We start from the raw sequence: 22,403 nt of genomic DNA on the forward strand, positions 1-22,403 counted from the left end.
CAATTCCATTTGTAGGCGTGGTCACCAAGTGATTTTCCGATCGCAATGTTTTCCAGTGATATGTGAGGAGAGATAGCTTGAGTTATTATTATTATCAGTGAAGTGTAAAGAGTGAAGTTGGCTTTAATACCTGCGTGTCCTAAATTTAAGTAATGTCAAGCAGTTCGAGATCGTACATAGGATGTGTTTTATGAAGGAATATGGCAGTAGACTACTCCTAGTCCATGTTAAATTTGGCACTATGACTGTAGTAAGTAAAGTAGGCATTTTAGGAATGTCACGGCACGTTGATGTGCAAGTCAAGGTAATGATCTACGTATGATGAAGTGATAGAGTGGCTATATATGAAATATGAGTAGTAATTGACATGCGTCATGGATATGATATTGAGTGGTTAATGATGTATGATGGTTGTATTTATTGTTTTCTTCGAGAGAGATAGTCATAGTTGTACGAAGTAAGACCTCGTGATTTCAAATGATGTTTCTGAGAGTGTCATTGAATTCTCGCCAATTCCATGCAATAATTCTGGATCCTACGCATTTTACCTAGCTCAGGATATGATCTCGAGACGTGCAGTGCAATGTTTTATCCGTATTAGCCTACCTAGAGAAGCATATGTGTATTCTAGATAAGATTTGAGCTTACACTGATTTACTTAGGATGATCTTGAAAACTCTCACTGTATATAACTCCATTTCTGGATAATTTCAACCTATAGGCCGATCACTGGTGACCTAGATTTTCAAAGGAGAATCATTCTTCTTTTGTCGGAGATAGTGTCATACGATTAAGTAGATTTTCCATTGGTAGTGTGTGTTATAATAACTCTGTATGACAAGCGTGGTGACGTTTCTTGCTACTTCGTACGCACGTAGTCTATGTCAATAAGCTAAGGTCATATTACCTTAAGTTCATAAATTAAATCTTGCGAGAATGTTACTTGTAGGGTGATTACGGCTTACAATGGACGTAGCTTAGCTCATGATGTGTAACACAAGGAAATATGAGCGTCTAAGAAACAACTAAGTAGGCATAAACGAATGTTTAAAATGTAAAACATATAAGAGTGTACTTGTCAAAACAATGCAAGAAGAGCTTTATAATAGCCTTATTGATAGTCTTAAAACTGCAGCCAGACAATCATTCAGTGAAAATTTAAGTAATGTGACAGTTTTTAGAGTAGGTATTAGGTGTTAATTAACAGGATCTAATGTGGATCCCACAAATAATTGATTCAAATAACTCGAACTCCATTTCTTGACCGAGCATTAACTCAGAAATTCCACTAGCGTTCCGTTATTTTCTCAAGAGTGGACCACTAGAAAGACTGTAAATAATAGTTAATAGGATTTTTATTTTATTCTTGTGGATGCATCCTATATTCTTAATGTACTTAATTTTAATGTTTATTTTCTTGCCAAGAAGGCACTTGTAAATACCATTATCTGCGTTCAATTTAATTTATTTGGTCATCACCCAGCTCTGTAGGTGAATTATATACAAAGGAAAACATAGCTTTTTTCAAGAATTTCCCAGATGTTACATGTAATTTATGCTAGTAATTGATGATTTAGGAGATTAATGAGTTTATGAAAGGAAGCAATTTAAGCCGAGAAGGCATTCATTTAGGTTGAAGTCGGAAGATGTGATTTCTCTAAAAGTTGTTGACGGACATGAATTATTAGGTTGACAATGAGTCACTCATTACAAGAGCTACTTCATTAGTAAAAATTTGAGATAATTCCTTGAATATTTGGTTTAATATTTAAATAAATATGGAATAGTGAAACCTAAACACTCTTTCTCTGTGTTCTTAGAATAAGAATTAGTTGTAAGACTGTAGTAGTAACAAGCGACGACAATTTCCATAAGAGTTAATGAGAAGGGTACCTAACTAGATACGAGCAAGAGACGTCTTTCTGCGTTAGTTGGAGACTACCGTTGATCGACCTGGACGTTTTTCTGTTACGGAACTCACACCCGTAGAACTTGGTCACCAGAGTTATTAAAGTTAGAGCTAGTCAGGATCTCTTGTGTCCATGCCTGGACGCGGGAACGGCGCAATACGTAATCTGGTGGTATACGAAGGTCATCCATGAATCAGTAAGGTACAGGTGCAGCCATCTCTCGGCAAGCAATACAATTACATAAGATTCATAAACATCTGTCAGCGCACACTCAAAAACTACTCTATCAGTGCCATACTAGCCCACCTCAGGTCAACTTTCCCTTGAGTTTCACGATGACGGAGAATGAAGAGCTTCTTAATAAACTTAAAAGGACATGAAAGACCAACCACTCGAATGTTACACGTTTCTCCACGTGCCTGAATGAAGTTAACGACTCGACGTAACAGGATGAAATAGCTCATGCTCTTGACCGCTTACAAGACATTCTACAAAAACTATTAATCCTGGACAAACAAGTACACGATTTGTTGAATGATGATGAGTTCGAGACGGACGCACAGGATTGCGAGCAATATATTGACCGCTTGAAGCATGCAATATGGAAAGCCACTCATCTCATTAAAGAGAAGCATGAGGACACCACTCAAGCCACCGATGATTCAATTACACAACCTCCAATCCCTCAAGACGTTAAACTACCTACTATCAGACTTGAACCTTTCACAGGCGATATCGAGACATGACCCAGGTTCTGGGAAAAATTCCAGTCTTCTGTGGACAACAACACACGTCTTTTCACCATAAATAAACACGTGTTTCTCCGAGGTTACCTAGAGGGTGAACCTAAACTTCTGGTTGATGGAATAGCGGTCAAGGCAGATAACTACGACCAAGCGAAGCGGATTCTTCATTGAAGATACGGCGAAACAGACCGAATCATACAAAGCCACTTAGATTTCTTGGAAAATTTAGAATCCGCCACTTCGGATAGCCCAGTGATGTTAAACACTACCTACACTGAGTGCCATCGACGATTATAAGCATTAAGAGCACTAGGGGAAACATAGACGCGTTCGGATGGATATTAGCACCCAAACTACTGAGAGCATTCCCAGAAGACCTTTGCCGCTGCTGGCTAATTCATGCAAAAATAAATGGCTTTCAGGAAGGCAACCTTCTACATTTAATGGAATTTATAAATGAAGAAATTCAAGGAGCTCTAGCCGCTCAAAAGATATGTGGTGATGCTACTCAACCACTGAACTACATGCCAAAGGCAGCCGCTCTTCAAGTGAATGCGAAGACCAAGAAGAGCAAGAAAGGGGTCAATTCAACACTAAAGCCATTTTGCGTGTATTGTGAGAAGAATTCCGGACAATGGAGTCAAGACTGTCATCAAATGAAAGATATCCAGTCAAGAACCAAAAAACTGAGAGCTACAAATCGTTTTCTATGCTTAAGGCGAGGTCACAACAAAGGTCAATGTTTCAAACGCGGGAAGGCATTTTGCACTAAATGTAATGAGCAACACCATGTCTCTATTTGCAATAGAAATGACAGCTTGCAGACATCAGTTGGCAAGATTTCAGTTATGACTCCAAACTTCACGTACTTACAAACAGCCCGCATTTGGATCAAAGACCCAACAGGGAGAAACAAACTAATGCGCTGCATACTGGATTCGGGAAGCCAGTCGAGCTTCATTCACAGTTCCTTAATACAGTCACTGGAACTTAATGTCACCGGTAACACGAGTCTAGAAATCACTGCTTTTGAAGCGCCCTCTAGCACTGCAGAAAAAAGAAGAGAAGTCAGCTTTGACATCATGGGATACTCAACAAAGGCCTTGATTACCGCTACGGCTTTCGAAAATAATAATACATATTCAGCGCAACCAACACCGCCGCATGACATTGGAGTTCTGGCTTCGGCCAGGAAGGTAAAACTAGCTGAATCACAAGACGAATCTAACGAAGACCTACCTATAGAAGTTCTTATAGGTGCAGATTACTATTGGAAGATCGTGACTTTAAAACAGCCAATTAAGAGTGTCACCTTCATTGGTCCTGCTTTCCACAATTTTCGGACATCTACTTAGTGGGAACAGATCAAGTACTATAGTCAAAAAAACCACAGTACATCACATTTCAATGCACGAAGACGTGGTATTGGACAACGTAGTTAGACGGTTCTGGGAGCTAAAGTCTATCGGGATACAAGCGAAGGCCACCAGAGCGCCCCTGCCGAAAGATAAGCTTATCCTTCAAGAGTTTCACGACAGTTACTGCATTAAAGATGGAAAAAGAGTAGTGTCATTTCCTAGGAAGAAGGATGTTCACTTTTCAAGTAATCTCCCCACAGCAAGAAAATGGTTTCAAGCCCTAGAGATGAGACTAAAGAGAAATGGAGATTTTCGTAACATGTATCACAAGCATATGCTAAACTACTTTGCTAAAGACCAGATAGAGAGCATGCCTGCAAACGATTCATCTGAAAATGTATTCTACTTGCCACATCATGCCATGAAGAAGAAAACTGGTTATGTTACTAAGTTCAGGATTGTATTTGACGCGTCATCGCATGAAAAGGGGTCACCATCCTTAAATGATGCCCTAGAAACTGGACCAAACTTACTGCCCGAAATTCTTGCTTCCTATTACATTTTCGGCAGTATCGGAATGCAATAGTTTCAGATGGAAGCCAAGCATTTTTCCAACTTTATCTAAATGAGAAAGACAGCAACTTAACTAGATTTCTGTGGTATCGCATAAATTCAGATGGCCCTGGAGACTATCAGGTGACAGAAGAGATCATTGCATATCGCTTCACACGCCTTCCCTTCAGCCTCGCAAGCAGCCCATTCCTATTATCTGCCACTTTAAGGGAAACGTACCCGTTAGCGACAGCTTTTATTGACAAATCAACCTTCATGGATGATTTTACAATCAGTCTAGAAGATAACAACGAAGTGATCACAACCTACTACGAGTTGAATAGTCTTCTGAAACTAATAAAACTCCCCCTTTCAAAATGGGCTACGAACTCAATACCACTTAAGGAGATATGGAAGGCAGAGGGCAGGGAAACAAAAAACGAAACTACTGTACTTGGAGTTAGTTGGGATACAGACAAAGATTCCCTGACATTCGATTTCAAACACATCCTAGAATATCTGGCAGAAGAGCCTGGAACCAAACGTAGCGTTTTAAAGGGAACAGCTAAATTCTATGATCCCTTAGGTTTACTTGCACTGATACTCATCACGGTGAAGATCATCTTTCAAGACACTTGGTGTCGGGGACTCGCATAGGAAGAAATTCTCCCACCAGATCTGGCGCTAAGATGGCAACGTTGGTTGTCAGAACTAATTCACTTATCACCAATTTCCCGATGGATTGGCATTTCCAAAAGCAAAGGGAACACTGAGAAACATGTATTTTGTGACACAAGTGAGAAGGCATATGGTGCTGCACTATATTTGAGGTCAGAGTCTGGTATGTTATGTTCCGTATACCTTGTTTGCAGCAAGGCACGACTAGCTCCTGTGAGGAAAGTAATGATTCCCGGATTAGAATTGCTTGCTGCTCTAATTGGTACACGCCTCCTCTATTACTTCTGTATGGTGACCAATCTCAGCATAAACAAGGCCACGTTATGGAGCGACAGTAAGATAACGCTTGGTTGGATTTTCAGTGACCCAAATAGGTGGAAACCTTTCGTTGCTAACAGGGTTAATGAAATTCTAAGCTACACAGCCCCTAGTCAATGGCGACATTGCCCCGGCGACACTAATCCCGCAGACTAACTCTCGCGGGGACTCTCGACAAATGACTTATGCTCAAATGATACTTGGTGGCATGGTCCTTCTTGGATCGTTGGTGAACACACATCATGGCCATTGGAAAACCAGTCAGACATAAAATCCCTACCAGATGTGAAGAAACCAACTAAGCAAATTCTACTAATCACTTTGCATGAATCACTGCTAGACACATCACAATTCAGTTCGTACTGGAAACTGATACATGTTACTTGTTGGGTTCTACGTTTTATCAGAGTGATGAAGGAAAGAGTACGATACCCCAAGTATCTCACAGAAATAGATATAAATAATGCTAGACTGTACTGGATACGTCAGACTCAAGAAGAATGTTACGGTATGGAACTCACTGCCTTGAAGGGAAACATTCCACTTCCACGTAAGTCCAAGATTGCAAGATTCAATCCATACATCCAAGACGACATCATTCGACTTGGTGGTTGACTTCAATACGCAGACCTGACGCATACAGAAAGGCATCCAATACTTTTGGATGGATCCCACACTTTCACCAGACTTCTGATAAGGCTGACACACATCAGGCTTCATCATTTAGGTGTACGGATAGTGCTGTCAGAGCTACGATCAGAATGTTGGATTCTTCGCGCCAGGCAAGCCATAAAGAAAGTTCTGTGCACTTGTCTGCCCTGTAAAATGGCGTACAACAAATTTGGTGAATCTATTGAAGCACCCTTGCCACCTGACCGTGTAAAGCCCTTACGACCATTCGAAGTGACTGGCATTGACTTTGCAGGCCCCTTATATATGAAGGTGGGGAGTGAGTCGAAGAAATGTTATATTGCTCTCTTCACGCGTGCATCAATGAGGGCCTTACGCCTGGAATTATGTTCAGACATGATTACAGGAACATTTATCCTCGAATTACAAAGATTTGCAAAAAGATGACGAGGGTTGCCGCATGTAATCTACACGGACAATGCTGAGACTTTCCATGCTACAAACACAGAATTGTCTTCACTCTGGCAATACTTTACCGCATCTTCCGTCCACCAGTACCTAGCACACCATTCTATCAAATGGCGGTTCATTCCTTCACGGGCGGCTTGGTGGGGAGGATGGTGAAAAAGGATGGTTGGCACTACAAAACGATGCCTGAGGAAGGTGTTAGGCAAGGCGTTGATAACTGAGGAAAGGCTTAACACCATTCTAGTAAATACTGAAGCCGCCATCAACTCGCGACCCATTTCTCAGAATGAAGATGACACAGAAGGTTTGACTCCCGCCCATTTCTTGACTGGACAAAGATTAACGGCCATACCAACTGGACCAGAATCAGCATGAAGGACGAACCTGACAAAGGAGTTAGCAGTACGACAAAAGATATCAAACGACTTCTGGAAGAGCTGGACTAAGGAACATCTCATGGACCTGAGGAGCTTTCACGAAGTTCGACGTCCTCGAGGTAACAGACCACATCTGAGAGTTGGAGACGTAGCACTCCTTCAAGAAGACAACCAACCACGACACATGTGGAAGAAGGCCCGTATAGTGGAAATCCGAGCTGAAAGAGACGGAGTGATCAGAACCGTGATTCTTAAGGATTCAAAGGGGACTGTGATAACTCGTCCAGTGCAGCTGGTCATCCCCCTGGAGATAGACCAGGGTGGGGAGGATGTAAGGGATTGAGATGCCATCTATTCCCTCTATCGGTGTATCATTCTGTGACAGAGACTAGCAGAGAATTGTCTATCTGTTAAACCAGAGAGTTTGTACTAACAATAATAAAGGGATTTGTTTATAACTTGTAAACGATCGTTACTCGCGAGGAACAAAATATAATACTTGTAGGTTTAAAAAAAATATTTGTTCGGGGTTTTGACCTATGTGGATCTTTTGCCTCTACTTGTTGTAGGTACTTGTTTAACATTTACGCACTAAAATACGTCTAAAAGATGAAAGAGTAGGATGACTGTTGTTACAACACTCTTACAATAAAACCTTTTTTTAAACTTTACAATCAGTCCTTATTTATAACTTTTAAGAATGTCCATGGCTAAAACTGTGATATCAAGTTGCATGTTATAAGTTCTATTATGAACACTTTTTCGGTGAGTAACAACAGTCATCCTACTCTTTCATCTTTTAGACGTATTTTAGTACGTAAATGTTGAACAAGTACCTACAACAAGTATCCTCAACTTTATGATATGTACTTTTTTCTTCAAAACTTCGATTAAGAACAATCAGGGTCCTAATTTTTATCCTACAAGTATGAGATTAAGGCTGATGATGCCCATATAAAAGGCGAAACATGTCCCTGTAATTAATATGACAAGATATAATTCTTAATCACAAGAACTCATTTTGTACTGAATACGTGAAAATTAATAAACACGTCTTTGTCTTAAGATACCGGCCTGTCGACAGATACTCATCCGATATGGTTGCACCTGTGGCTCAGCTATGCGCTTCGCTGGGATGCACAAGCCTCCCCACTGCAGCAAGGTCACATGGTTCGCAGAAGAATATAATTTCAACAATAGCAGGAAAATGATTTAAATATAATCAGAACTGGAAGGAAAAACTACAAAGGAGGTAATTCATAGAATAAATAAGACACAGGAAAACTACAAAGGAGAAAAATTCATAGAACAATTAAGCATTAGAGATGCAGAAAGGTCTACCTGAAAATAAAAAGATATGGCAATTGACTCAGATCTTAAACGGGAAATGTGCAAATACCCACAATCATTCAAAAGTTAGTGAATGAAAGAGTAAAAAAATATTCTCCAACAGTCTTTCATAACTTCAACTTATAAGACTGTTGGAATAATTTCTTGGTTAGATTCTCATTTCTTTACTTATTTTTAACAAAAGGAAAAGAAGCTATATCCTGAATATCCCCTCAATTACTATGTCCTTTTAAGAGGCACCAGAGAACTATAATTTTACTCTGTACAGAGTTTTCTGAATGAGACAATAAAGCATTTAAGCAATCTTAAATACAAACTTGGCTACACAGATATTCCACCTTACAATCTTGAGCACAGAAGACAAGTGATTCACTTAGTCAGTGACACAAAATTACTTTTAATGTAGTAGGGTATTACCTCATCAACGGATAAGCCAAAGCTATTGGGAACAACCTTCCTGTACTTAAATCGGCACGGAAGATCACCAATTATATCTTCAAAATCAAGCTTGTAGTATTCCTCAACATATTCATCAAAAGTCTGGTCATTAGGATCAAAGACAGGCTTTACTTTGGAAAGAACTTCAGCAAATTTTGATTGTTTCCGATGCTTCTTTTTCTTCTTAGTGGCCCGAATCAATTCCCTTTGCAATTCAGCTTTTGGGTCATAGTCACAGTCCATCTGAAACAAGAACATTACAAATGAGTCATAATAGAAGATCATCATCACAGTAAAAAGTTCAAAATGTTGCAAGTTAAATTTGTTAATAACAATTTTGTTGATAACTGCAGTTTCATTTCTTTCCATTACGGAATCACACATCAAGAATAGATTTCAGCAATTATTAAATATGCTAAATATTTGTATTATAATAACTAAAGTTAGGAGAGAGGAAAGGAGGCCTTAAGCTATCTTAGATATTTTTAAAACAGTCAATTTCCTAACAACATGAGAGAATAATGTAGATTTTGTACATTTTGATGATGATGATGATGATGATGCCTGCTGTTTAAAGGGGCCTAACATCGAGGTCATCAGCCCCTAATGGTACGAAATGAGACAAAATGGAATTTCAAATTAAAAGTCCAAAATTTTCCACTGACCAGAATTCAAAACGTGAGGATGAAGAATGAATGGATGGAGATGAATTTAAAACAATCAGTGAATGCGACCCGCAATGCCTTACATTCACAGATTCTGACGTAAAACAATACGATTACTGACCAAGGGACTGGTGCTATAGCATAACATTCAATCAATGGTGCTTGCAGTCTAAAGGGGGTCCAAAATCCAAGTTATCGGCCCCTCATAATGGTACTTATCACTAGGAATGTAGAACCATGGTATTTGTCATGTTGCGGTACTAATCAAAAGTAGCAGAGGCTCGCGGTATTCCACACATTATGGTACTACTCACAGGTTAAGAAATTCGACATATACTACAGACCTATGGTTTTTCTCACATTGCGGCACCATTTACAGGCAAGGCAACCCTATGGTGTTCAGCAGATAAGAGTACTAACCACAGGGTCCTTCCCCTATCCCATGGTGTTCTTCATATAGTGGGTACTAATCATAGGCAAGGCAGAACCATGGTAGCTATCATCCCATGGTACCGCTCATATGGTGGTACTAATCACAGGTACTGCAAAAGCCAACCACACTGCGCTCCTGTTTGCTACTAATCACAAACCTATTTGGTACATAATATAGTGGTACTACGCGCAAGTAAAAGCGACCCATGATGTTCTCCGCGTGGTGGTACTAATCACAAGTAGTTTCATGGATGCAAGACAATTATCCCTTGGTCGCCCCTTTTAGTCACCTCTTATGACAGGCAGGGGATACTGTGGGTGTATTCTTCGTCTGCGTCCCCCACCCACAGGGGGTTGTGTGTTTGGTCCGCGAGAGGTATTTTATTTCCCTCAGGTCTGCCGGCAAGCCGGTTAGGACACCCCTATTCGCCACCTGGGACGCGCCACGTGGGAGCATCACCTCTCCCCCTGCTACGCCAGCGTCGTAGGTTCGTGGTTTGTACATTTTAATTTTATATATTTTGATAAAATAAAATTTGAGTAAGATAATGGCAAGCAAGCAAGCAAGCAAGCAAGCAAGCAAGCAAGCAAGCAAGCAAGCAAGCAAGCAAGCAAGCAAGCAAGCAAGCAAGCAAGCAAGCAAGCAAGCAAGCAAGCAAGCAAGCAAGCAAGCAAGCAAGCAAGCAAGCAAGCAAGCAAGCAAGCAAGCAAGCAAGCAAGCAAGCAAGCAAGCAAGCAAGCAAGCAAGCAAGCAAGCAAGCAAGCAAGCAAGCAAGCAAGCAAGCAAGCAAGCAAGCAAGCAAGCAAGCAAGCAAGCAAGCAAGCAAGCAAGCAAGCAAGCAAGCAAGCAAGCAAGCAAGCAAGCAAGCAAGCAAGCAAGCAAGCAAGCAAGCAAGCAAGCAAGCAAGCAAGCAAGCAAGCAAGCAAGCAAGCAAGCAAGCAAGCAAGCAAGCAAGCAAGCAAGCAAGCAAGCAAGCAAGCAAGCAAGCAAGCAAGCAAGCAAGCAAGCAAGCAAGCAAGCAAGCAAGCAAGCAAGCAAGCAAGCAAGCAAGCAAGCAAGCAAGCAAGCAAGCAAGCAAGCAAGCAAGCAAGCAAGCAAGCAAGCAAGCAAGCAAGCAAGCAAGCAAGCAAGCAAGCAAGCAAGCAAGCAAGCAAGCAAGCAAGCAAGCAAGCAAGCAAGCAAGCAAGCAAGCAAGCAAGCAAGCAAGCAAGCAAGCAAGCAAGCAAGCAAGCAAGCAAGCAAGCAAGCAAGCAAGCAAGCAAGCAAGCAAGCAAGCAAGCAAGCAAGCAAGCAAGCAAGCAAGCAAGCAAGCAAGCAAGCAAGCAAGCAAGCAAGCAAGCAAGCAAGCAAGCAAGCAAGCAAGCAAGCAAGCAAGCAAGCAAGCAAGCAAGCAAGCAAGCAAGCAAGCAAGCAAGCAAGCAAGCAAGCAAGCAAGCAAGCAAGCAAGCAAGCAAGCAAGCAAGCAAGCAAGCAAGCAAGCAAGCAAGCAAGCAAGCAAGCAAGCAAGCAAGCAAGCAAGCAAGCAAGCAAGCAAGCAAGCAAGCAAGCAAGCAAGCAAGCAAGCAAGCAAGCAAGCAAGCAAGCAAGCAAGCAAGCAAGCAAGCAAGCAAGCAAGCAAGCAAGCAAGCAAGCAAGCAAGCAAGCAAGCAAGCAAGCAAGCAAGCAAGCAAGCAAGCAAGCAAGCAAGCAAGCAAGCAAGCAAGCAAGCAAGCAAGCAAGCAAGCAAGCAAGCAAGCAAGCAAGCAAGCAAGCAAGCAAGCAAGCAAGCAAGCAAGCAAGCAAGCAAGCAAGCAAGCAAGCAAGCAAGCAAGCAAGCAAGCAAGCAAGCAAGCAAGCAAGCAAGCAAGCAAGCAAGCAAGCAAGCAAGCAAGCAAGCAAGCAAGCAAGCAAGCAAGCAAGCAAGCAAGCAAGCAAGCAAGCAAGCAAGCAAGCAAGCAAGCAAGCAAGCAAGCAAGCAAGCAAGCAAGCAAGCAAGCAAGCAAGCAAGCAAGCAAGCAAGCAAGCAAGCAAGCAAGCAAGCAAGCAAGCAAGCAAGCAAGCAAGCAAGCAAGCAAGCAAGCAAGCAAGCAAGCAAGCAAGCAAGCAAGCAAGCAAGCAAGCAAGCAAGCAAGCAAGCAAGCAAGCAAGCAAGCAAGCAAGCAAGCAAGCAAGCAAGCAAGCAAGCAAGCAAGCAAGCAAGCAAGCAAGCAAGCAAGCAAGCAAGCAAGCAAGCAAGCAAGCAAGCAAGCAAGCAAGCAAGCAAGCAAGCAAGCAAGCAAGCAAGCAAGCAAGCAAGCAAGCAAGCAAGCAAGCAAGCAAGCAAGCAAGCAAGCAAGCAAGCAAGCAAGCAAGCAAGCAAGCAAGCAAGCAAGCAAGCAAGCAAGCAAGCAAGCAAGCAAGCAAGCAAGCAAGCAAGCAAGCAAGCAAGCAAGCAAGCAAGCAAGCAAGCAAGCAAGCAAGCAAGCAAGCAAGCAAGCAAGCAAGCAAGCAAGCAAGCAAGCAAGCAAGCAAGCAAGCAAGCAAGCAAGCAAGCAAGCAAGCAAGCAAGCAAGCAAGCAAGCAAGCAAGCAAGCAAGCAAGCAAGCAAGCAAGCAAGCAAGCAAGCAAGCAAGCAAGCAAGCAAGCAAGCAAGCAAGCAAGCAAGCAAGCAAGCAAGCAAGCAAGCAAGCAAGCAAGCAAGCAAGCAAGCAAGCAAGCAAGCAAGCAAGCAAGCAAGCAAGCAAGCAAGCAAGCAAGCAAGCAAGCAAGCAAGCAAGCAAGCAAGCAAGCAAGCAAGCAAGCAAGCAAGCAAGCAAGCAAGCAAGCAAGCAAGCAAGCAAGCAAGCAAGCAAGCAAGCAAGCAAGCAAGCAAGCAAGCAAGCAAGCAAGCAAGCAAGCAAGCAAGCAAGCAAGCAAGCAAGCAAGCAAGCAAGCAAGCAAGCAAGCAAGCAAGCAAGCAAGCAAGCAAGCAAGCAAGCAAGCAAGCAAGCAAGCAAGCAAGCAAGCAAGCAAGCAAGCAAGCAAGCAAGCAAGCAAGCAAGCAAGCAAGCAAGCAAGCAAGCAAGCAAGCAAGCAAGCAAGCAAGCAAGCAAGCAAGCAAGCAAGCAAGCAAGCAAGCAAGCAAGCAAGCAAGCAAGCAAGCAAGCAAGCAAGCAAGCAAGCAAGCAAGCAAGCAAGCAAGCAAGCAAGCAAGCAAGCAAGCAAGCAAGCAAGCAAGCAAGCAAGCAAGCAAGCAAGCAAGCAAGCAAGCAAGCAAGCAAGCAAGCAAGCAAGCAAGCAAGCAAGCAAGCAAGCAAGCAAGCAAGCAAGCAAGCAAGCAAGCAAGCAAGCAAGCAAGCAAGCAAGCAAGCAAGCAAGCAAGCAAGCAAGCAAGCAAGCAAGCAAGCAAGCAAGCAAGCAAGCAAGCAAGCAAGCAAGCAAGCAAGCAAGCAAGCAAGCAAGCAAGCAAGCAAGCAAGCAAGCAAGCAAGCAAGCAAGCAAGCAAGCAAGCAAGCAAGCAAGCAAGCAAGCAAGCAAGCAAGCAAGCAAGCAAGCAAGCAAGCAAGCAAGCAAGCAAGCAAGCAAGCAAGCAAGCAAGCAAGCAAGCAAGCAAGCAAGCAAGCAAGCAAGCAAGCAAGCAAGCAAGCAAGCAAGCAAGCAAGCAAGCAAGCAAGCAAGCAAGCAAGCAAGCAAGCAAGCAAGCAAGCAAGCAAGCAAGCAAGCAAGCAAGCAAGCAAGCAAGCAAGCAAGCAAGCAAGCAAGCAAGCAAGCAAGCAAGCAAGCAAGCAAGCAAGCAAGCAAGCAAGCAAGCAAGCAAGCAAGCAAGCAAGCAAGCAAGCAAGCAAGCAAGCAAGCAAGCAAGCAAGCAAGCAAGCAAGCAAGCAAGCAAGCAAGCAAGCAAGCAAGCAAGCAAGCAAGCAAGCAAGCAAGCAAGCAAGCAAGCAAGCAAGCAAGCAAGCAAGCAAGCAAGCAAGCAAGCAAGCAAGCAAGCAAGCAAGCAAGCAAGCAAGCAAGCAAGCAAGCAAGCAAGCAAGCAAGCAAGCAAGCAAGCAAGCAAGCAAGCAAGCAAGCAAGCAAGCAAGCAAGCAAGCAAGCAAGCAAGCAAGCAAGCAAGCAAGCAAGCAAGCAAGCAAGCAAGCAAGCAAGCAAGCAAGCAAGCAAGCAAGCAAGCAAGCAAGCAAGCAAGCAAGCAAGCAAGCAAGCAAGCAAGCAAGCAAGCAAGCAAGCAAGCAAGCAAGCAAGTTGCTTTACGTCGCACCGACACAGACAGGTCCTATGGCAACGATGGGACGGGAAAGGGCTAGGAATGGGAAGGAAGCAGCCATGGCCTTAATTAAGGTACAGCCCCAGCATTTGCCTGGTGTGAAAATGGGCAATCACGGAAAACCATCTTCAAGGCTGCTAACAGTGGGGTTCGAACCCACTATCTCCTGGTTAGCGGATACTGGCCACACTTAAGCGACTGCAGCTATCGAGCTCAGTAACAAAGAAAAGAAGCAATTCCAAACCATTCAGAGGTTCTGACCATAACTACAAAACATCTATTTGTTACAATACTTCCTTTTCTATCTCTGGGAAAGTAAAACCTGATTATAGCCCAGTTCTATGTGTTAATTTAAAATCTGATTCTTACAAAATGTCCAGCAAGCTTTTTTTTTTCTTCGTTTTTTGCAAGTTGTTTTATGTCGCACCGACACAGATAGGTCTTATGTGGGTAACGATGGGACAGGAAGGGATAGAAGTGGTAAGGAAGCGGCCATGGCCTTATTTGTTTATTTATTTAGATATTTTTAAAATAGCCAATTTTCTAACATGAGAGAATAATATAGATTTTGTACATTTTAATTTTATATACTTTGATAAAACAAAATTTGAGTAAGATAATGGGGAAACCACAGAAAAACATCTTCGGGCTGCTGAACTAACTGATCACAGCTTATAGCTTTGGGAAGTAACTTACAGAGCTTTTTATAGAAGTCTGTGGTGCTCATCTGTGATGTAAACAAGCATGGTGGAACAACAAGCTAGTTGCTCTCCCAGCGTTGTTATTTTGGATCAAAGAATCTTTCAGTTATTAACCACAGCAAAAAGGGATGATAAAGATGATGATTTTAATGAACTGTTAAGTGATTTTGAAAGTGAGAGTGATACAGAGAGTGCTGAAAATATTGTAAGTGAGAAAGAAACAGAGCCTCCTTCTAAACGAAAGAAGATAAACACTGTGAGTTCAAAAGCTATTTCATCACTATTTTCATGGTGGACGGATGACTTTTCTCCACCAGACTTTCAAGTAACTGTGACAGACTCTGAGAGCCAAGTAGTGTTTGATGACAACCCCAAAATCATTGATTTTTTAAAAACTATTCTGCAAGTGGAGTTGGTGCAGCTTGTTGTTGATGAAACAAATCAGTATCACAAACTGGTGGGAAATATTGAGCTGTCACCACAATCCAGGTTTAGAAAGTATTTTAAAATATCAACTTATGTACTTGTAAGGAGTTAAATGTATTAGTTGCCAACAGATTTTAGGAAATAATTTTAAGTTGGACTCTTTACTTTGTATAAAGATGATGTATGCATGGGCACAAAAAATGTAATTTTTTCTCTCAAAATAATATTGAACGTACGTGTAGGATTTTCTATTTGCATTTATATTTATAAAGAACCAACATTTATAAACATTTTAAGTTAAAAATTGAGGCTTCTACAATTTTTTTAACAATGAATGAAAAAACTCAGCACTGAGGTACCAAACAGTCAACTGGTAACCCAGCACTTAAAAGGTTAAACATTGCTGAAACACATCCACATACTTGCTTAATATAATTTGCTTGTCTCAGTATTATGAGTGTAATAATTTTTTTTTATCTAATGTTGATTGATTTTGGCTAATTTAATTGATAACACATATATACTATGTGATCAAAAGTATCTGGACACCCCCAAAAACATACGTTCTTCATCTTAGGTGCATTGTGCTGCCACCTACCGCCAGGTACTCCATAGCAACGACCTCAGTAGTCATTAGACATCGTGAGAGAGCAGAATAGGGCGCTCACGGACTTCAAACATGGTCAGGTGATTGGGTGTCACTTGTGTCAGAAGTCTTTACGCGAGATTTCCACACTCCTAAACATCCCTAGGTCCACTGTCTCTGATGTGATAGTGATGTGGAAACGTGAAGGGACACGTACAGCATGAAAGCGTACAGGCCGACCTCGTTTGTTGACTGACAGAGACCGCTGACAGTTGAAGAGAGTTGTAAAGTGTAATAGGCAGGTATCTATCCAGACCATCACACAGGAATTCCAAACTGCATCAGGATCCACTCCAAGTACTATGACAGTTCGGCGGGAGGTGAGAAAACTTGGATTTCATGGTTGAGCGGCTGCCCATAAGTCACACATCATGCAGGTCAATGCCAAACGATGCCTCGCTTGGTGTAAGGAGCGTAAACATTGGACGATTGGACAGTGGAAAAACTTTGTGTGGAGTGACGAATCACGGTACACAATGTGGCGATCCGATGGCAGGGTGAGGGTATGGCAAATGCCCGGTGAAAGTCATCTGGCAGCATGTGTAGTGCCAACAGTAAAGTTCGGAGGCGGTGGTGTTATGGTGTGGTCGTGTTTTTCATGGAGGGGGCTTGCACCTCTTGTTGTTTTGCATGGCACTATCACAGCACAAGCCTACATTGATGTTTTAAGCACCTTCTTGCTTCCCACTGTTGAAGAGCACTTCGGGGATGGTGATTGCATCTTTCAACATGATCGACCACCTGTTTATAATGCACGGCCTGTGGCGGAGTGGTTACACGACAATAACATCCCTGTCATGGACTGGCCTGCACAGAGTCCCGACCTGAATCTTATAGAACACTTTGGGATGTTTCAGAATGCCGATTTCATGCCACGCCTCAATGACCGACATCGCTACTTCTCCTCAGTGCAGCGCTCCGTGAAGAATGAGCTGCCATTTCCCAAGCAATCTTCCAGCACCTGATTGAATGTATGCCTGCGAGAGTAGAAGCTGTCATCAAGGCTAAGGGTGGGTCAACACCATATTGAATTCCAGCATTATCGATGGAGGGTGCCACGAACTTGTACATCATGTTCAGCCAGGTGTCCGGATACTTTTGATCACATAGTGTATTTGATTTTTTCTACTTACAATGAAACCTGGATCTTCACAATGAGGTTCATAGTTGTTATAATTCTCCGCTTCACCATTTTCGTAATAATTTTCACCCTTCCAGTTGTCCCAGTTTTCTGAAATAAAATATGGCTATACTGAAACTACACAGCATTATCTAGCCAAAAAGTAGTAAATATCATACAAATTTACAAATCTGAAAACAGAATGCATAAGTACAGAGTCAAAGGAAAGAACAAATAGAAAATTATACACCAGTCAGTCAGTTGCTCTAGACCCAGCAGGAAATCATGACCTTAACTGGTAGGGCACCCCCACTGTTTCTGTGGATTTCATGGCGAGTACGTTATTGATGGTCTTCATTAAAAAAAATTTATGTCCCACCAACTAGTTTTATAATTTTTGGAGACACCAGGTGCCAGAATATTGACCCGCAGGTGTTCTTTAATGTGCCAGTAAATCTACCGACACAAGGCTGATGTATTTGAGCACCTTCAAACACCACTGGATTGAGTCAGGATCGAACCTGCCAAGTTGGGCTCAAAAGGCCAGCGCTCTACCATTTGAGCTACTCAGCCAGGCTGATCGTCTTCTTCCAATTCAATCTGTTTAGGTCTGCTTCCTTAAGTCATTTTATCGTTGACCTCAGTTGCATGGTTACTACCTGCATTTGGCTGATCCACTTTTTTCATTGGAGCACTGTGCATAATTTTCCAACCAGGATAAATGTAATCCAATAGTTGCTTTGGAAGTCCAGTTTCCTCCACCCTGCAGATGTGTCTAAACCAACGGAGTCACAACTCCCTAATTTCACCTTTGATGACCAGTTGATTAGAACATGTCTTTCTAATCTGTGAGTTCGTCAAGTCTAAAAGCGGGATGCCAAGAATTGTACATAAACATACTTGAAATACCTCCAATTTATGCAGGTCCGTAGCTAACAATGTCCAGTTTTTGGAACCATACAGGAGAATTGGAATAATAGTACCATTATAAAGCCTGATTTTGATCTATAGGCTGATAGTTTTCCTTTTCCACAAGCACCACTTTAAGCTGGTAAATGTTGCCTGGGCACTGATAATCTGGGCAGTGATATCATTTGAGGCTGTCAGGGAATCCAGATATTTGAAACCATGTAACTATTCGACAGGTTCACCATTTAAAGTCAGTTGTACTTTACTGCCATCTGTATAGAGGCACTTTGTCCTTTTTGCATTTATTGTCAGGTCCTGCTGTTGTGCTCAGTGGCTAATATCCCCCAGTAGTGTCCGACTGGTTGTCTCTCATTCTTCCATAACAATAATATAGGTATAATTTGCATCTTTGAATATAGTCCATTTGCATCACATGTTACTCCTGTTCTATCTTCCACACACTTTCACATAATCCAATGCTGAAAAGCATGGGACTAAGAACACAGCCTTGTCACATTTCTACATGAATTGAAAAAAAATGTTCTGTGGTGCTTCCATTAGCTTTGACTCTGCAAACAGTACCTTCATGGTAGGCACAGATGTTTGTTATGCTAACTGCAAGCAATACCCTCCACACAGTTCCTGTGAACCCTATCAAAAGTGCTTCTGAAAACAATAAATATTGCAACAGTTCTTTTGCTACATTTTATACACTCTTCTTGGATGAATCAGAAGGGAGAACTAAGCTTATGTCTACAGGCCTCCAGAAGATTCTCCAATTGCAAATCAAGATTACTTCCTTCATTTCTCAACAGAAATGTACAGATTTTTTTTTTGCTAGGGGCTTTACGTCGCACCGACACAGATAGGTCTTATGGCGACAATGGGATAGGAAAGGCCTAGGAGTTGGAAGGAAGCGGCCGTGACCTTAATTAAGGTACAGCCCCAGCATTTGCCTGGTGTGAAAATGGGAAACCACGGAAAACCATTTTCAGGGCTGCCGATAGTGGGATTCGAACCTACTAATCTCCCGGATGCAAGCTCACAGCCGCACGCCTCTACACGCACGGCCAACTCGCCCGGTAACGAACAGATTAAGGAATGAAGATATACGTATTATGCTGATGGGTGACCCCATCGTAACAATAGCTAAACGCAATGCACAGTTCTTGTGCTGGGAAGGCTGTGATAAGTGGGCAACCAGTGGTTAATATTATGAAGGTGGGAATAATAAATGTTGTGAACCTGATGGGAAAATCAGAGGAGTTGATTGATTTTATGGAGAAAGAGAATGTTGCAATGATCGGCCTAAGTGAGGTCAAGTGAGGGGAAAGGGAGTGAAGAGGATGAGTAGAGAGTGTACCCTATACTAGAGTGGAGGAGGTGAGGCAAAGAATGGAGTAGGAGTGATTGTTAACAAAATCCTGTATGAAAATGTGGATAGGGTAGACTATGTTAGTGATAGAATAATCAGAGTATGACTGAGGACGGAAGAGAGAGTGAAAGATTTCATCCAAATTTACACACCCCAAACTGGAAACAGCGAGGAAAATATAGAGGAACTGTTGGAGACACTCGAGGAAGTAATCACCGATGTGGAAGTGGTAGTCATGGGAGACCTCGATGCGCAGGTTGGAAATGACAGAATTGGTAAAGAAGTGATAGATTCATTTGGATATGGAGAATGAAACAACGAAGGAGATAAGTTGATTGATTTTTGTGAGACAAATGGAATGATCGTGGGTAACAGTTTAGAAAGAAGAATAGTAGAAAGATCACTAGATATGGCTGGGGTGAAAGAAGGACAAAAAACAGATATTGATTATTTTTTTGGTTGAGTAAAAGGAATAAGACAGAAGAAAATAAAGGTATGGAAATTAAAAGATAAAAGAACTCAGGAGAAATTTCCGAAGGAATTAAAACAACACATCCTTAAAAGAAATAGAAAGTGCAGAAGAAGAATGGACCAAATTTAAAATTTGTAAGCTGTGCAGAGAAGATCTGCGGCAGAACTTCGGTGAGAGTGAAGGAAAAGGAGACATCTTGGTGGAATGAAAAGATTAAACAAAAGACGAAAGCATGGCAAGAATGGAATAGAGATAGGAAAGAAGGAAGTAAGATGAAGTATCAGGAAATTACAAGTAAGTGTAAAAAAAGTGGTAAATGAAGAAAAGAAACAATGTTGGGAGAGATTCACACCAGAGTTGGAAAAGTATGTAAGTGGTGGAAAAAGGATCTTGTATGGATTGATAAAAATATAAGAGAAAATCTACACAAGTGAAGGAAGAAAGTGGAAATGCAATAACAGACCCAGAGGAGATAAAGAATAGGTGGAAAGACTATTTCAATAAACTCCTGAATGTGAGAAATGATGCAGAAGAGAGTGTGGTGGTAAATAGGGATGATCCAGAAATGGAGATTGATATTGCAATGGCAGAGGTGGAAATGCCTGTTAAACAGATGAAAACAGGAAAAGCAGCAGGGATGGATGAAATATGTGTGGAAATAATAAAGGCAGCAGGACCTATTGGTCTACATTGGTTATATAGGCTGCTAAGGTGTATATGGAGCAAAAAGACTGATGATTGGTGTAAAGGTGTAATAATACCAGTATTTAAGAAAGGTGATAGGAAGGTATGTGACAATTACCGAGGAATTACACTGTTGTCACAAGCTGACAAAATATTGGACAGAATAATAGAAAGGAGGATAAGAGGAAGGGTGGAAAGAAATTTAGAAGAGCAGTATGGATTTTGACAGGACAGGTCAATGATAAACCCTATATTTACCATGATATTACTGATGGGAGAACAGTGGAAATATGGAAAAGATCTGGCGATAGTATTCCTTGATCTAGAGAATGCATGCAATAATGTTAATAAAGAAAAGATGTGGGAAAACCTGGAAAGGAAAGGATGTGGAAGGCAATGAAGGGAACTAGTGAAAGCAATGCACAAGAATTGTTTCAGTTGTGTCCAGACTCCAGTGGGAAGAGCAGATTTGTTTAGAAACCAAACTGGACTAAGGCAGGGAAGTGTATTGTCTCCACTTATATTTATAATTGTTATGGATGAAATTCTAAGGAAACAAGGGCAAGATATGGAGGGGACAAGAAAATATTGTTGTTTGCAGATGACATAGTGATCTGAGGAGTCAACAAGGCAGAAGTGCAAATCCATCTAGAGGCTTTAAGGGTACATAGGGGAAAATTTCATCACAAGAATTATTAGGAATATACTTGGGCATAACCTGGTACAGATAGACGACAGTGTTGACCGATCCAGACCGCTAGAACAGAAAAATGGCGTGCTACAAGGAGATCCACTTAGCCCATTATTGTTCAATATAGCCACATTAGATATCACCAAATACATCAAAGCCGACGTCAAAAGACTGGTCTATGTCGACGATATGGCTCTTATGTCACCCGAGATAACAAAACTTCAAGAAGCCTTTGACCAACTGGAAAAGTGGACCACCAGAAATGAACTGCAACTTAACAAAAAGAAAACCGTAACAATGACATTCACGAAAGGAGGCAGATTAGCAGCCAATGACAAGATCACATACAAGAACGAGCCACTATCAGTCGTCCCTCACTTCAAATACCTAGGGATCACCTTGCAGACATATGTAACTGTTTTCACGATACATGTCATAGAAAGAATAACGGCCGCAACCTTAGCCATGACTGGTATAAAAAATCTACCCAAGATCTCGCTGGCAACCGCAATGGAAATATTCAAATTGAAAATTACCCCTGTAATAACATATGGCATGGCATTAATTAGGGAGTATCTTACCAAAAGCAATTTAGCAGATATAGAAAAAGTGAAAGCAATTCTTAAAAAAAGCTTTATGTTTATCAAGGTACACCCGATCGCGCCTGGTGTATGTGCTGGCAAGAGAAACTTTCCTCATAGAAGATCTCCGCCTACAACAGCAACTACCCTCTACACCAGCATACCAGAATTTGCTCATAGACCTTCAGAGAAAAAGGGAAGAAATATGGCTGGAGTTCTACACTACAGACGCTATGTTAACCCGTTGGGTGGGCGATGCGGCGAGATCCGTGGCTACAAGTCACTTGCTCGGTGCGGAACGCGGATATATCCGCCGATTCAAATTATACTTTTTTTCTCAGTTGCCTGCCTGCAGAGGTTTATTTTCTTTTCAGCAGCGTATTCCAGATGAGTCTGCCCTCCGATGTGAATTTTTTCAACTATGTTCTCCCAATACCTATGTGTCATCCATGAGTTGCAACATAAAGAACGCAACTGACGTCCGGGCAAGAACGACTTAAGGCCTAATAGCTCCGCGCTGAAGCTTTAGCTTACCGCCTAATCGTCCCTTGGATGTAATAATATTGCTGTTGAAGGGATTTCTAGTGATTATGACACTGGAAAGACATCTCTGATGACATTTTAGAACTGTGACCTGATTTATTATCCCCTTCCTTCACGTCTGGAGTGTGTGT

The 22,403-nt window shown here is 41.9% G+C and overlaps 1 protein-coding gene across 1 annotated transcript in view; it reads right to left on the reverse strand.

Annotated features, from left to right (window-relative positions):
- LOC136874827 (protein KRI1 homolog) overlaps positions 1 to 22,403 on the reverse strand; it is a 170,163-nt gene that overhangs the window by 46,149 nt on the left and 101,611 nt on the right. The window contains exons 8-9 of the mRNA XM_067148504.2: positions 17,031 to 17,128; positions 8,805 to 9,068 (exon numbers count right to left, since the gene is read on the reverse strand). Of these exons, the coding sequence (XP_067004605.2) occupies positions 8,805 to 9,068; positions 17,031 to 17,128 (362 nt within the window). The remainder of the gene's footprint in view (positions 1 to 8,804; positions 9,069 to 17,030; positions 17,129 to 22,403) is intronic.

The sequence above is a fragment of the Anabrus simplex genome, chromosome 5 (genome assembly GCF_040414725.1).
Source record: "Anabrus simplex isolate iqAnaSimp1 chromosome 5, ASM4041472v1, whole genome shotgun sequence".
Lineage (NCBI taxonomy): Eukaryota > Metazoa > Arthropoda > Insecta > Orthoptera > Tettigoniidae > Anabrus > Anabrus simplex.